This window comes from Hemitrygon akajei, chromosome 26, assembly GCF_048418815.1.
Source record: "Hemitrygon akajei chromosome 26, sHemAka1.3, whole genome shotgun sequence".
In the NCBI taxonomy this organism is placed as follows: domain Eukaryota; kingdom Metazoa; phylum Chordata; class Chondrichthyes; order Myliobatiformes; family Dasyatidae; genus Hemitrygon; species Hemitrygon akajei.
Genome location: NC_133149.1, coordinates 6,729,747 through 6,744,508, shown reverse-complemented (window position 1 = coordinate 6,744,508; position 14,762 = coordinate 6,729,747). Strand labels below are relative to the sequence as shown.

Below are 14,762 nucleotides of genomic sequence, written 5' to 3'. Positions count from 1 at the left end.
ATTTAGACAGAGACATAACAAAGATTTTTACTCCTCATGTATGTGAAGAATGTAAGAAATAGTCAATTTAATTAAATTCATTTGCTGCCCTGTTACAACTCAGTTCCAAGAAATAACAGACAGCACACTGCATAAATTAAAGGAATTATATTTATGAATCTTAATTAAAAGATTAGTAAAGAAGAAAAAGAAAAAAACAAAAGGGCCCATTATAATTAAACAGTCAAATGTGCACAAGTTGGAGCTCAACTCTTCCCAAAATTGACATTCACTGATCTTCAACCTTGCTCCATCAAATCACGGTCCCCCACCAGGTCGAATCCTATGACTGGTTCTCTCTGGTGTCTTCTCTCCACATCTCACGTCGAACGAAGGACCCAGCTCACATTCCAAAGCACCCATTATCTCTAACCATAACCTAAACACTGCTTCTATAGAAAGACCATTACATTAGCAGTGAAAACTTTCCCAGGGTGTAAAAGTGGAAAGATGATAAGAGCAGTGAACACTGTTAAGAGTTTCCTGCTGAAGGCAAAAGACCCTACAAAGCACAGCTAGCTTATCGCTCCACATCTCTTGTGAATGTCTGGAGTCCATCAATGGGCTGCACTCCCCAAAGTTTAACCCACCCACAACACTGGTGCCCCTGAATTAGTGGAGTCCCAGAGGGTGCTTCCCCCAAATGAGTTGGTGCCAACTGGAAATCAAGTGTCCTGGGGTTAGGTTGGTATCACCAGAGAACTTGAAGTGTGCTCTTGATGAAGGACACACTTGCAGTAGCTGCCAGTGCTTAGGGGAACCAGTCTTATTCGGGTACGGGTGGACAGGGATGCCTCACAGCCAGCTTGTGCCAGACTAGGACGTTTCTTCTATTCTAGAAGGTCTCAAGTGTGCACTGAGTTTTACATGACAGGGTGGCCTGGGAGGTCAGCGACTGGGTCCTCTTCAGTGCCAGTACAGTAACTCTGAGCAATGCCGAGCTGACCTGGAGCTGGAGCAGGGTCACTTCCTATTGCTGATGTGAACATGAAGGTCCAACCGAGGGGAGAACCCATTGTCAAATTTCACCAAGAAACAATCAGACTAAACAACTTCAGGCAGAACTGGTCAGAATGACAAACGCTCATCGGCACACAGAAATTATAACTTTTAAAATTAGAAATAAGTCAATGCAAAAACAAATTTAGAGGTGGAAGGATGGATGAAATGGAAATGGTCCTGAGGCAAGCGAGTGTAATGCTGAATCAGGTTCATGAGTCTAGCAAGTGAGACAGAAAGCATTGTCTGCGAATGGGGGTATCAATCATTTATTTACAAACAGTAAAAATCAACCAAACATTCATGTTCCCCAAGTTACAGACACTACAAATCAGAATATTCAACAAACATACTTCATTAAAAGTGTGCACAAAGCATATCTTCCCAATTGTCATGTGCATCCTGTCTTAAACAAAGGAAGAAGAGAGCAAACCCCTTCCTTGTGCTATCTTATATACTCAGGTTATTTGAAACAGGACACCAGGCAGCTATCCAATGGGAAAAGCAGTTGCAGTTTTTAAACTAACCAATCACAACAGAAGCGACTTTCAACAATGAGAATAAGGCACGCCCCCACAGGACAGCAAAGGGGTTACATAGCTCTCCCTGGGCCCAGTTATCAGAGCGTGTTCTGCTCTATTTTAAAATCCCATGATCAATCACATTGTACTTGTCCTGTTAAGTTCCACCTGCCATTCCTTGGTCCTCCTTCCAGCAGGTCTCCATCCCACTGTAACCTTAGACAACCCTTACTTTTACCACACACCAGCTTTGGTGTCATTCAAAACCTCACTAATTGTTTGACCTACATTCTCATCCAAATCACTAACATTTGACCATCAACAGACTATTACATGACAGATTCAGACCGATTCGGACACTGCATGAGTATTAAAGGGAGCAAGTTCTCTGGTCTGCGGTGGGACATTGGGCACCGTCTTCAGTCAGTCTGATATCATTGACGGGCCTTCGTTGACATCACCCTGGGAGCAGATCCTTAGCAAACGTCCAGGATCAAAAAAATACAGTGGGTCCTAAGCAGTAATGACACATATTTACCCAGAGTTGTCCCCAAATCCCAACAACTAATCTATCATCCCTCCCAAAGACAATCCTTCTCAACAATGCTTCCTGAAGGAATGGGTGCTGGAGTTCTCTCTCTCTCATTTTCATTTTCATTTTTAAAATCTTTTTATTGATACATAATCTTCTACAGCTATAAAATGATACATGTTGATATATATATACAATTTATAAAGCTGAAAAAAAACTTACCAAAAATATGATAGTGAAAAAAAATATTTTATAAAGAAGGAAAAAAGAGAACCCCAACTAACTAAAAGAAAACCCACTAACTACAAGAGAAGGAAAAAGAAAAAAGAAGAAAAAAACCATTAGGAATCAACTCCCAGAGCAATACGTCTTACCATCATCTATATATATCTAAAGAAGAAAAATCTCTCAAGGAGACTTTACATCTTGTGCAGGTTTTCTCCTACCCCTTCAGATGGAAGATGCAGTTCATGAAAAGAATTTGAGGCCATGAATAAATCCCAATGAGGGGAACAATTCCTGAGTCCATGATTGGTGCTTTCGGTCCATCGAGGTTGTAAACATGAATTGGCCAAGTCCTGACTTGATCAGTGCTGCTGCATTGGGAATGTTGGTAAGCAGAAAGATCTAAGGCCCAGATTTGTCACTTTGGGACCGGGAAAATCTCAGTATCACTGTCACCGGGTTAAGATATGGCCCAAGTGTGGAGTGAGATACAATGAAGCAGGTCAAACACAGTTAGAGGGGAAAGAAACCAATAAACGCTCGGCTAAACAGGGCCGTTAATTAAAACTCTCAACTCTACACTGTGGCTGAAAAAAATAACTAAATATAAAACAAATACCGCTAGTCTTCATGGTCAGTTGACGTAACAGTCCAATTTCTCAAGCAAGGCCAAACGCAAGCAAGCAGCAAAGCTTTGCTGTGCTGGGTTCAAGTCTCGAAGAGCACTACAACGGAAAGAATGCAGTTAAATACTCAATGAAATGATAATTAGCTGACATGTGCATATTCATTAGCGCAATTGCCGTATCTGCTGCGCTGCCGAATCCATGGTGTGACATGGCCCCCATCTCTAGGCGCAGCCCCGGGGCGCCTCAGACCTGTGTCCGCTGGAAGTCCCGGATCAGCGAATTGTCCAAGATGTCCTTTACTGGGATCCAAGTATGTTCTTTTGGGCCATACCCTTCCCAGTCCACAAGGTACTGGACCTTACCATGTACCCAGTGAGATGCCAGGAGGCGCTGCACAGTATAGACAAGGGAACCATCTACCAGTTGGGGAGGAGGGGGAGGTGGGGTGACTGGGGCCAGGGGAGAGATAGTAACCAGCTTGAGCTGGGAAACATGAAATACTGGGTGGATCTTCAGTGATGCTGGCAGATGCAATCTATAGGACACCTTGTTGACAGCCTTTTCCACTACAAACGGCCCCATGTAGATCGGTGCCAATCTCCGGTTCTTGACTTTCAGGGGAAGATCCCTTGATGCCAACCAGACCTCCTCTCCTGGCTTGAATGGCCTTACCTGTCGACGGAGCCGATCAGCCTGCCGGGAACGCTGTTTCTGGGCGCGCAGCAGAGAAGCCCTGGCTCGTCTCCAGGTGCGCTTGCAGCACTGGATCAGCTGTTCAGTAGCAGGAACTCCTACGTCAATATCCTGATCAGGGAAGAGCGGGGCTGGAATCCCTTCTGGCATTCAAAGGGAGACATACCGGTAGAGGACGACTGGAAATTATTGTGGGCGATCTCTGCCGAAACCAACCAATTGGGAGATCCAGGACATGGGTTTGGAAGAGGCAAGACAGCACAGGGTTGTCTCCAACCCCTGGTTCCCTCTCTCAGTCTGACCATTGGATTGGGGGGTGGAAGCCAGACGAGAGGCTGGCCATGGCTCCTACAAGAGAGCAGAAAGCCTTCCAAAAGCGGGAAGTGAACTGTGGTCCAAGATCAGACACTCTGTCTTGAGGAAAGCCATGGAGCCTGAACACATGTTGATCCATGAGTGTGACAGTCTCACCAGCCGATGGGAGCTTGGGGAGGGCAATGAAGTGGGCAGCCTTGGAAAACCAATCCACAATGACCTAACTGGTTGTGTTTCCAGTAGACGGGGACAGACCAGTGATGAAATCTACTGAGAGGCGGGACCAGGGGCAGTGGGGCACAGGCAGTGGACACAGCAGATGCTGGTGTGATGTCTAGTTTCTAGCGCAGGTGGGACAAGCAGACAGAAAGTCGTAGACATCCTGGGACATAGATGACCACCAAAATTGGCTCTGTATGAACTCCTGAGTCCATTGAATTCCCGGATGTCCAGCCAGACAAGAGGAGTGACCCCATTCCAACACTTTGGAACACACCACAGCAGGGACAAACAACCAGTTGGGAGGTCCCCCACCCGGGCCTGGATCGATTGTTGGGAGGCCTTCACCTCTGTCTCTATTCCCCAGATCACTGGGGCAGATTTACACGAGCGAGGAAGAATGGGCTCTGGATTGTCCTCAGATCCATCGAACTGCCGGGAGAGAGCGTCAGCCTTTGTATTCTTGCTGCCGGGATGGTAAGTGAGGACAAGATTGAACCGTGTGAAGAAGAGAGCCCACCGGGCTTGACAAGAGTTGAGTCTCTTAGCATCCTGAACATAGGAGAGGTTTTTGTGATCTGTCCGGACCAAGAATGGATCCTCTGCCCCCTCCAGCCAGTGTCGCCAAACCTCCTTGACAGCCAGAAGCTCCTGGTTCCCAATGTCATAATTCCTCTCAACCAGAGTCGAGCAACAGCAAAGAAAGGCACATGGTGCAGTCGGCTATCCACAAACGAGCGCTGAGAGAGGTCAGCTCCAGTGCCAACATCGGATGTGTCCACCTCGACAATGAGTGGCTGAGATGGGTCTGGGTGTTGCAGCAGGGGGACAGTGGTGAAACGTCGCTTCAGTTCGGAAAATGCTTTGTCGGCATCGTCTGTCCAATGGAATCCTGCCGAGGTCTTCTTGGTGAGTGCATTAATTGGAGCCGTGATGGAGCCGAAATTGTGGATGATGCGACAATAAAAGTTCGCAAACCCCATGAAGTGCCGTACCTGTTTGACTGTAGATGGTTTGGGCCACTCTGCAACTGCCTGAACTTTACTAGGGTCCATTTGGACACTGGATGGGGTGAGTATATAACCCAAAAATAACACCTGGTCTTTATGGAATTCACATTTTTCAGGCTTGGCATACAGGTTATTTTCAAGAAGGCGTCTGAGTACTCTCCGGACACGCTGGACGTGCTCCTGATGAGAGCAGGAATAAATACGGATGTCATCTAAATACACAAACACAAACTGGTTCAACATGTCCCTTAGCATATCGTTAACCAAGGCCTGGAATACAGCAGGGTTGGCCAGACCGAGGCATCAGCAGGTACACATTGTGTCCATTAGAGGTGCTGAAAGCCATCTTTCACTCATTCCCTTCCCTTATGCGAATCAGATTGTAAGCATTGCGCAGATCAATTTTGGAAAATATGGTTGCTCCCTGGAGATGTTCAAACGCAGACGCAAGGGAAGAGGGTAGCGGTTCTTCACAGTGATGTTGTTCAGGGGCCGATAATCGATGCAGGGACGGAGTTTCCCATCTTTCTTGCTCACAAAAAGAAGCCCACTCATGCTGGCGAGGTTGACGGACGGATTAATCCCATGCTCAATGCCTCCTTTACGTATTCCTCCATGACCACCGTTTCAGGACGAGAGAGGGAAAAGAGTCGGCCCCGGGGAGGACTAGTGCCAGGTAGGAGGTCTATGGCACAATCGCATGGCCGGTGTGGGGGCAGGTTGGTGGCCTTTCTTTTCCTGAAAACCTCAATGAGATCCGCATGCCAGTCCCCACTCTTGGTGTTCCTTCAGAGACCAATCGATCCATGGATTATGTCGGGATAACCAGGAGACTAATAACCACTGGCAGTTCATGTGAATTAACCAGATAGAAAGATATTTCTTCATGATTGTTACCTTCGAGCAGCAGTTGGAGGGGTTGGGTGGAAAGGTGGATCTGGTCAGTTCCCAGAGGTCGATCATCCAGCGCCTTGACGTTGATCCTTTCTCTGAATACCTGAGTTGGAACTCCCCATCTCGGAGCGAGAGATGTCCATAATATTCCCAGCTGCACCAGAGTCAATAAACACTTTGAGTTCATGGGTCTGAGACCTCAAGGAGACGACAAGGAAGCTGCGAGCATTACAGAATGCTGACTGAAGAGAGAACCGACCCGTCAGGATTCCCCTCCCTGCTGACGGGTATTCTCTTTTACTGGATGCCTGGACCATGCCGCCCGGAAGTGTCCTGGATCACCACAATAGAGGCAGGAACCTGTTCCCCAGCGCTGCTCTTTTTCCTCCTGAGACAGGCGCATGTGTCCTGCTTGCATAGGCTCCTCCATGGGCTGGGTGGTGAGGGAGGGGGAGAGGGCGAGGAAAGACAGTGATCTGGCAGCGCAAACGAAGTTTGAAACTTTCTTCCCCTGTGCCACTCAGTAACCTGGTCGTCAACTCGAATAGCCAGATTAATCAGGTCATGCAGACTACCCTGCTCATCCTGGACAGCGACCTCATGCCGGACCCCTGCATTCAGTCCATGCTGGAAGGCAGTGATGAGGGATCTCTCAATCCATCCCGTCTCTACTGCAAGGGTACAGAATTTAACTGCATAGGCTCTCACCATTCCTTTGCCTTGGCGCAGGTCCAAGAGTCAGTGGGAAGCCTCCTGACCCTGTACTGGATGATCAAAAACCCTCCTTAACTCCGCCACGAAATGCCAGAACGACTGGGCTGTGGGCTATCCTTGCTCCCGTAAAACGTTAACAAGGTAAGTGGAGGTCCATCTAGATTGACCACGTACGCCAGTTTTTGTGCATCATCACCAAAACGACCAGGTGGGGCTTGGAATATCAATTCACATTGGGTAATAATGTTCCTGCAACCATTGGTATCACAATAATATCTGCTTGGAGGTGGAATACTCCGTTCCTGTACGTGTGTGGGAATCTGTGAGGATCCGAAGGCAGCAGTCAGCTCTGGTCCGGGAGCATTCGTAGCAGAGATTGTCGGGGCAGCAGAAAAGGAAGACCTGCGAGATGCTGGGAGTGGGACTGAGGCGGCCTGAAGCTGCTGAATTGAGCTGGCAAGAACAGTAATGGCTGTCAGCTGATACTGGCTATTCACAGTAAGTTCGTGGATGGCGGCCGTGAGTGCGGAAATCACAGACACCTGAGTCTGATTGTCTGTAGTGAGCTCTTCAACAGTTGCGGCTAGGGATGATACCTGTTCCTCCAAGTGAGACTGGGCTTGTCGGCACAAGATTATCTGCATCATTGCTTCAATGACTTCACTGAAAACAGATTCCATTGCCTGTAGCCTATCGCCTACCTGACCAATGAATCTCATGGCCAAGGTCAGCTGTTCTCTCTCTGCTGGGTCCATCTTTGTTGTGTCGAGACTTGCTGTCACCGGGTTCGGATATGACCCAAGTGCGGAGTGACAGACACTGAAGTGGGTTGACAGTTCACAAACTGTAATCCGAACAGTGTTAGAGTGAAAAGAAAACAATAAACACTAGGCCAAACAGAGCCGTTAACTAGAACTCTCAAATGGAAAACGAAGCCTACACTGCGGCTGGAAAGAACAACTAAATATAAAACGAAAACAGCTAGTCTTCAGAGTCAGTTGACTTGACAGTCCAATTTCTCAGGCAAGGCCAAATGCAAGCAGGCAGCGAAGCGTTATTGCGCTGGGTTCAAGTCTCGACAACCACTAGCTGACACGTGCATATTCATTAGCACAATTGCCGTGTCTGCTGTGCTGCTGAATCTGTTGTTGTGACAATCACCATCTGAGAATCAGCTAAATCTGCAGCTATTATTCAGGTGTTTTAACACATTGTGTCTATACCAGCATCCACAAAAGCAAACCATCCTCCAACCATACTGAGTGTGGTTGTTCTGCCTCTGTTCTTCACGTGCCCAACATTTATGTCCTATGACTAAAAGTGATCCTATAAATAAATCCAGCATCTTAATGTAATGTGTCCAATATCAGCAGAAGAATCTCCTCCCATGCCCAGACCGGGGTGCAGAACGGGGTTTTACAAAACTCTTCCAATGCCCATCGACCGGGATGCAGATGGGGTTTGACAAAACTCCTCCCACGCCCAGAGACCGGGGTTCAGAACGGGGTTTGACAAAACTCCTCCCACACCCAGAGACCGGGGTTCAGAACGGGGTTTGACAAAACTCCTCCCACACCCAGAGACCGGGGGCAGAACTGGGTTTGACAAAACTCCTCCAATGCCCAGACAGGAGAGCAGAACTGGGTTTGACATAACTCACCCCATGCCCAGAGACCAGGGTGTAGAATGGGGTTTGACATAACTCACCCCATGCCCAGAGACCAGGGTGTAGAATGGGGTTTGACATAACTCACCCCATGCCCAGAGACCAGGGTGTAGAATGGGGTTTGACAAAACTCCTCCTATGCCCAGAGACTGGGGTGCAGAACGGGGTTTGACTTAACTCACCCCATGCCCAGGACCGGGGTACAGAACGGGGTTTGACAAAACTCCTCCCATGCCCAGAGACCGGGATGCATAACTAGGTTTGAAAAAAACCTCTCCCACATCCAGAGACGGGGGGGGCAGAACTGGGTTTGACAAAACTCCTCCAATGCCCAGACGGGGGAGCAGAACTGGGTTTGACAAAACTACTCCCACACCCAGAGACCGGGGTGCAGAATGGGGTTTGACAGAACTCACCCCATGCCCAGTGACCGGGATTCAGGACTGGGTTTGACAAAACTCTTTCCACACCCAGAAACTGGGGTGCAGAATGGGGTTTGACTTAACTCACCCCATGCCCAGGACCGGGGTACAGAACGGGGTTTGACAAAACTCACCCCATGGCCAGAGACCAGGGTGCAGAACGGGATTTGATGAACAGTAGCAATAATTGCAGTGCTCAACACCAACAGTCATTTGTGAAATTAACTCTGCATTCAGCAACCGGAATGGTGAAATATCCCACACACAACTTATTTAAACTTTCTCCCCAGTGTGAACACGGTAATGCGCCACAAGGTTGGCTGACTGAGTGAATCTCTTCCCACATTCTGAGCAGATGAATGGCTTCTCCCCAGTGTGAACTCGCTGGTGTACCAGTAGGTCAGATGATTGAGTGAATCCCTTACCACATACAGAACAGGTAAATGGTCTCTCTCCAGTGTGAACTCGTTGGTGTCTCTGTAGGCTGGATGAGTGACTGAACACCTTCCCACAAACTGAACAGGTGAACGGCCTCTCCCCAGTATGAACTGACTGGTGTGTCTGTAGGTGAGATGACTGAGTGAATCTCTTCCCACATTCCGAACAGGTGAATGGCCTCACTCCAGTGTGAACTCGTTGATGCGTCTGTAGGAGGGATGACTGAGTGAATCCCTTCCCACAGTCTAAGCAGATGAATGGCCTCTCCCCAATGTGATCTCGCTGATGCGCCTGTAGCTGGGACGACTGAGTGAATCCCTTCCCACAGTCTGAGCAGATGAATGGCCTCTCCCCAGTGTGAACTCGCTGGTGCCTCTGTAAGCTGGATAAGTGAGTGAATCCCTTCCCACAGTCTGAGCAGGTGAACGGCCTCTCCCCAGTGTGGACTCGCTGGTGTGTCTGCAGGTGGGATGACTGAGTGAATCCCTTCCCACAGTCTGAGCAGGTGAACGGCCTCTCCCCAGTGTGAATTCGCTGATGTACTTTCAATTCAGATGACCGATTGAATCTCTTCCCACATTCAGAGCAGGTGAATGGCCTCTCTCCAGTGTGAATTCGCTGGTGTACCAGTAGGGCAGATGATTGAGTGAATCCCTTTCCACATCCAGAACAAGTGAATGGCCTCTCCCCAGTGTGAATTTGTTGGTGTGCCAGTAGGGCAGATGACTGAGTGAATCCCTTCCCACAGACTGAACAGGTGAACGGCCTCTTCCCGGTGTGAACTCGTTTGTGTCTCTGCAGGTTGGATGACCGAGTGAATCCCTTCCCACATTCAGAGCAGGTGAACGGCATCTCGTCAGTGTGAAATCGCTGTTGTGTCTGTGTGTGGAATGAGTGAGTGAATCTCTCCGCACAGTTCTCCCTCAATTCACAGTCAGATATCAGCTGTAGTTACTCCCTGGTACAATCAACACAGCTGAAGAACTAATCTCCTGTGAGCAAATGCTGGTGTGTTTTCAGCACCCCGGTTCCAGTGGGGTTTCACCGAGTTACTACAGAAACTTCATTTCAGAGACAAAGCACATTTCCCTCTGGGATGAGATACTTCTTCATCTCCAAAGATCAACAACAGATATATTGGTGTCACAAAGGAAATAACTGGTCACTCCTTAAATATCTGGACAGGGACAGCAAAACTGACGTGTCATTGTGTTTGGGATTGCCGTTCACAAATTGTTCGTCATTTGTCACCTGTAAAAAGATTTACAAAATACATCAATGGGTAAGGGACATTTTCAGAAGTGTATGGTCATGAACATTGGTAGAAAAAATAAAAGTGTAGACTATTTTCCAAATGGAGAAAAGATTCAAAGATCTGAGGTACAAAGAGTTCGCACTCAGGAGTCCTCATGCAGGATTCGCTAAAGGTTAATTAAGGAAGGCAAATGCAATGTTAGCATTCATTTTAAGAGGCTGAGAATATAAAAGCAAGGATGTACTGTTGAAACTTTATAAAGCATTAGTGAGGCCTCACTTGGAGTATTGTGAGCAATTTTGGGCCCCTTATCTAGAAAGATGTGTTGATATTACAGAGCTCAAAAGAGTTCACAAAAGTGGTTCTAGGTTTGAAAGACTTGTCATATGAGGAATGTTTGATGGCTCTGGACCTGTACTCATTGGAATTCCAAACAATAAGAAGAACTTCATTGAAACCAATTGAATATTGAAAATCCCCAGGGCCAGATATGATACACCCCAGATTGTTGTGGGAATTGAGAGAAGAGATCGCAGGAGCATTTGCTATGATCTTTGAATTCTCTTTGGCTACAGGGGAAGTGCCGGAGGACTGGAGAATGGCAAATATAATTCCCTTGTTTAAAAAAGATAATAGGGAGAAACCTGGGAACTGTAGACCGGTGAGTCTTACGTCGGTGGTATGCAAACTACTGGAAAGGATTCTTAAGGATAGGATCTATGAGCATTTGGAGAAGTACAGTCTATTCCTGGATAGTCAACATGGCTTTGCGAAGGAAAGATCATGCCTCACGAGCCTGATTGAGTTTTTTGAAGAGGTAACAAAAGAAATTGATGAGGGTAGGGCAGTGGATGTGGTCTACATGGACTTTAGCAAGGCATTTGACAAGGTCCCTAAAGAGAGACTCATCCAGAAAGTCATAAGGCATGGAATAAGTGGAACCTTGGCTGTTTGGATAAAAAATTGCCTTAAAGGAAGAAAGTAGAGGGTAGTCGTGGAAGGGAAGTATTCTGCCTGGAGGTTGGTGACTAGTGGAGTGTCGCAGGGATCTGTCCTGGGACCCCTGCTATTTGTGATTTTTATAAATGACCTGGATGTAGAGGTGGAAGGATGGATGAGTAAGTTTGTGGATGACACGAAGATTGGAGGAGTTGTGGATGGAGCTGTAGGTTGTCAAAGGTTACAAGAGGATATAGACAGACTGCAAAGTTGGGCAGAAAAATGGCAGATGGAGTTCAATCCGGATAAGTGTGAGGTGATGCATTTTGGAAGGACAAACCAGAAGACTGAGTACAGGATTAATGGTCAGTTACTTAAGAGTGTGGATGAACAAAGGGACCTTGGGGTTCAAATCCATACATCCCTCAAGGTCGCTGCACAGGTTGATAGAGTAGTTAAGAAGGCCTATGGGATGCTAGGCTTCATTAATAGGGGGATTGAGTTCAAGAGTAGAGAGGTCATGTTGCAACTCTACAAATCTCTGGTGAGACTGCACTTAGAGTATTGTGTTCAATTCTGGTCACCTCATTATAGGAAGGATGTGGAAGCTATGGAGAGGGTGCAGAGGAGATTTACCAGGATGTTACCTGGTTTGGAGAACAAATCACATGAAGCAAGGTTAGCAGAGCTGGGACTTTTCTCTTTGGAGCGTAGAAGAATGAGAGGAGACTTGATAGAGGTCTACAAGATTATGAGAGGCATAGATAGGGTGGATAGCCAGTACCTGTTTCCCAGGGCACCAATAGCAAACACCAGAGGGCATATGTACAAAATTAAGGGAGGGAAATTTAGGGGAGACATCAGGGGTAAGTTTTTTTACACAGAGGGTTGTGAGTGCCTGGAATGACTTGCCAGGGATGGTGGTGGAGGCTAAAACATTAGGGGTATTTTAGAGCCTCTTGGACAGGCACATGGATGAAAGAAAAATGGAGGGTTATGGGGTAGAGTGGGTTTAGTACTTTTTTTAAAGGATTATATGGGTCAGCACAACATGGAGGGCTGAAGGGCCTGTACTGTGCTGTAATGTTCTACGGTTCTATGGTCTCGATCAAGTGGATGTGGAAAGGATGCTTTCAAAAAGGGTGAAATACAGGACTGAAGGTGTTGTATCTGAATGCACACAGAATAAGGTCGATGAACTTGCAGCACAGTTGCAGGATGGTAGGTATGATGTTGCAAACATCATGGAATCATGACTGAAAGATTATAGCTGTGAGTTTAATATCCAGGGATACACACTGTATCAAAATGACAGGCAGGAAGACAGAGGGGGAAGCATTGCTCTGTTGGTAAAAATGTGAAATCAGATCACTCTGACCCTTTCCCCCCAAGTGATTGATGCTGATGAACTCATTGATGGAAATGCCAACGAATTTGCAGGGGAGGGTAGCAGTCTTTCTCATTGGAATGTGGCATATTTGTGATGTGAAAGCTACAGGTCACTTGTTACCCAGGTCAAAGGTGTTTGATATCATTATGCACCCAGAGAGAATGGAACAAAACACATCATGAGTAGAAACGTCTGAAACAAGGAACGGTAGAATAAAGGTGATTTTCTCAGGAACTAAAACCAACGGAAGGATATTGTTCTGTTTTCCCTCGCTAACTGACATTTTCATTGACTGAAAGGTAAACTCTTGATCCGAGATTAACTCGGAGATATATTTTTGTTCCGAGTTTCTAATCTTTGGAATTAGATAACTGGACATCGGCATTGTTTGTGAGATCTATCCGCTCCCATTCCCTCCCCCCACACCCTATGAATTGGCGGGGAAATCGCTGGAAAAGTAATCCATGGCTGCTTCTTTACCCAGAAACACCTACGAACGGGAGCCCCGTCTATCAGCTACGGTACCCAACGATGCGCATGCGCAATAATTCTGACACGGCGCCGTTCATCAGCAGAAGTTCTCCGTGGCCTGGGTACGGAAAGTGGAGCTGAGAGAAAGGGAAAGGACCGGTACTATCTCGGGATGCGAAGCCACACTGTGGCAGAATCTCACAGTAATTGCCCTTCAGTCGCGGTTCGGACGCCAGTGCGGATTCGTAGCCATCCAGAGCCCCGCTCCTACCTGCTGCCAATCCCGCAACAGCCTTTTGTCCACGGAGCGCATGCGTAATTTCCGGAACTCGGCGACCTTTACGCATGTGCGTGTGATCGCCTGGTCACCGACGGCGAATTCTCAAAGTTCAAAGTAAAATTTATTATCAGGGTATATTCGTGTCACCACGTACAACCCTGAGATTCTTTCTCCTGCAGGCATACTTAGTAGATTTATTACAGTTAGTAAACAGGATCAATGAACAACAAACTGTGCAAATGCAAATAAATAGTAATAAATAACGAGCATGAAAAAACAAGTGAGACAATCGGTTGTGGAAACACCAGAAATAGAATGAGTGTAGTTATCCCCTTTTGTTCAAGAGCTTGATGGTTGAGGGGTAGTAACTGTTCTTGAACCTGGTAGTGCTAGTCCTGAGATTCTTGTACCTTCTACCTACTGGCAGCAGCGAGAAAAGAGCATGGCCAGAGTGGTGAGGATCTTTGATGATGGATGCTGCTTTTCTACGGCAGTGTTTCATGTAGATATATTTTGGGGGGGGGGGGGGGGGGACTTTACCCGTGATGTACTGGGCGAAATCCACTGCCTTTTGTGGGATTTTCCGCTCAATGGCATTGGTGTTCCCACACTTTCCATCACACATCAAAAGAAGTTTGTCAACGACATGCCGAATCTCTGCAGAATCCTGAGGAAATGGAGTTGTTGTCTGAAATGATCATGAGAAAGTTTGCAAATGCTGGAAATCCAAAGCAACTCACACAAAACAGTGGAGGAATTCAGCAGCTCATGCAGCGTCTATGGAAAAGCAACCAGGATAATATAGCAGCCAGTTGTTATGGTCCGGTCCGGAGCCCGCTTTCCGGGTCTTGATCCGGTCCGCGGACTCCGGACTCCGGGTCTTGTAGCCGTCCCTCCTTTCACCCTTAAGAATGATAGATAGATAGATAGATAGATACTTTATTCATCCCCATGGGGAAATTCAACTTTTTTTCCAATGTCCCATACACTTGTTGTAGCAAAACTAATTACATACAATACTTAACTCAGTAAAAAAATATGATATGCATCTAAATCACTATCTCAAAAAGCATTAATAATAGCTTTTAAAAAGTTCTTAAGTCCTGGCGGT

At 47.0% G+C, this 14,762-nt stretch overlaps 1 protein-coding gene across 1 annotated transcript; it reads right to left on the bottom strand.

Annotated features, from left to right (window-relative positions):
• Nucleotides 1-214: 214 nt before the first annotated feature.
• On the bottom strand, nucleotides 215-13,676 carry LOC140716744 (uncharacterized). The gene is made up of 2 exons (XM_073029552.1): nucleotides 13,643-13,676; nucleotides 215-10,567 (listed from the first exon to the last, which is right to left on the bottom strand). The coding sequence occupies exon 2, from the start codon at nucleotides 10,166-10,168 to the stop codon at nucleotides 9,152-9,154; it is 1,017 nt and encodes a 338-aa protein (XP_072885653.1). The 5' UTR covers nucleotides 10,169-10,567; nucleotides 13,643-13,676; the 3' UTR covers nucleotides 215-9,151.
• Nucleotides 13,677-14,762: the final 1,086 nt, after the last annotated feature.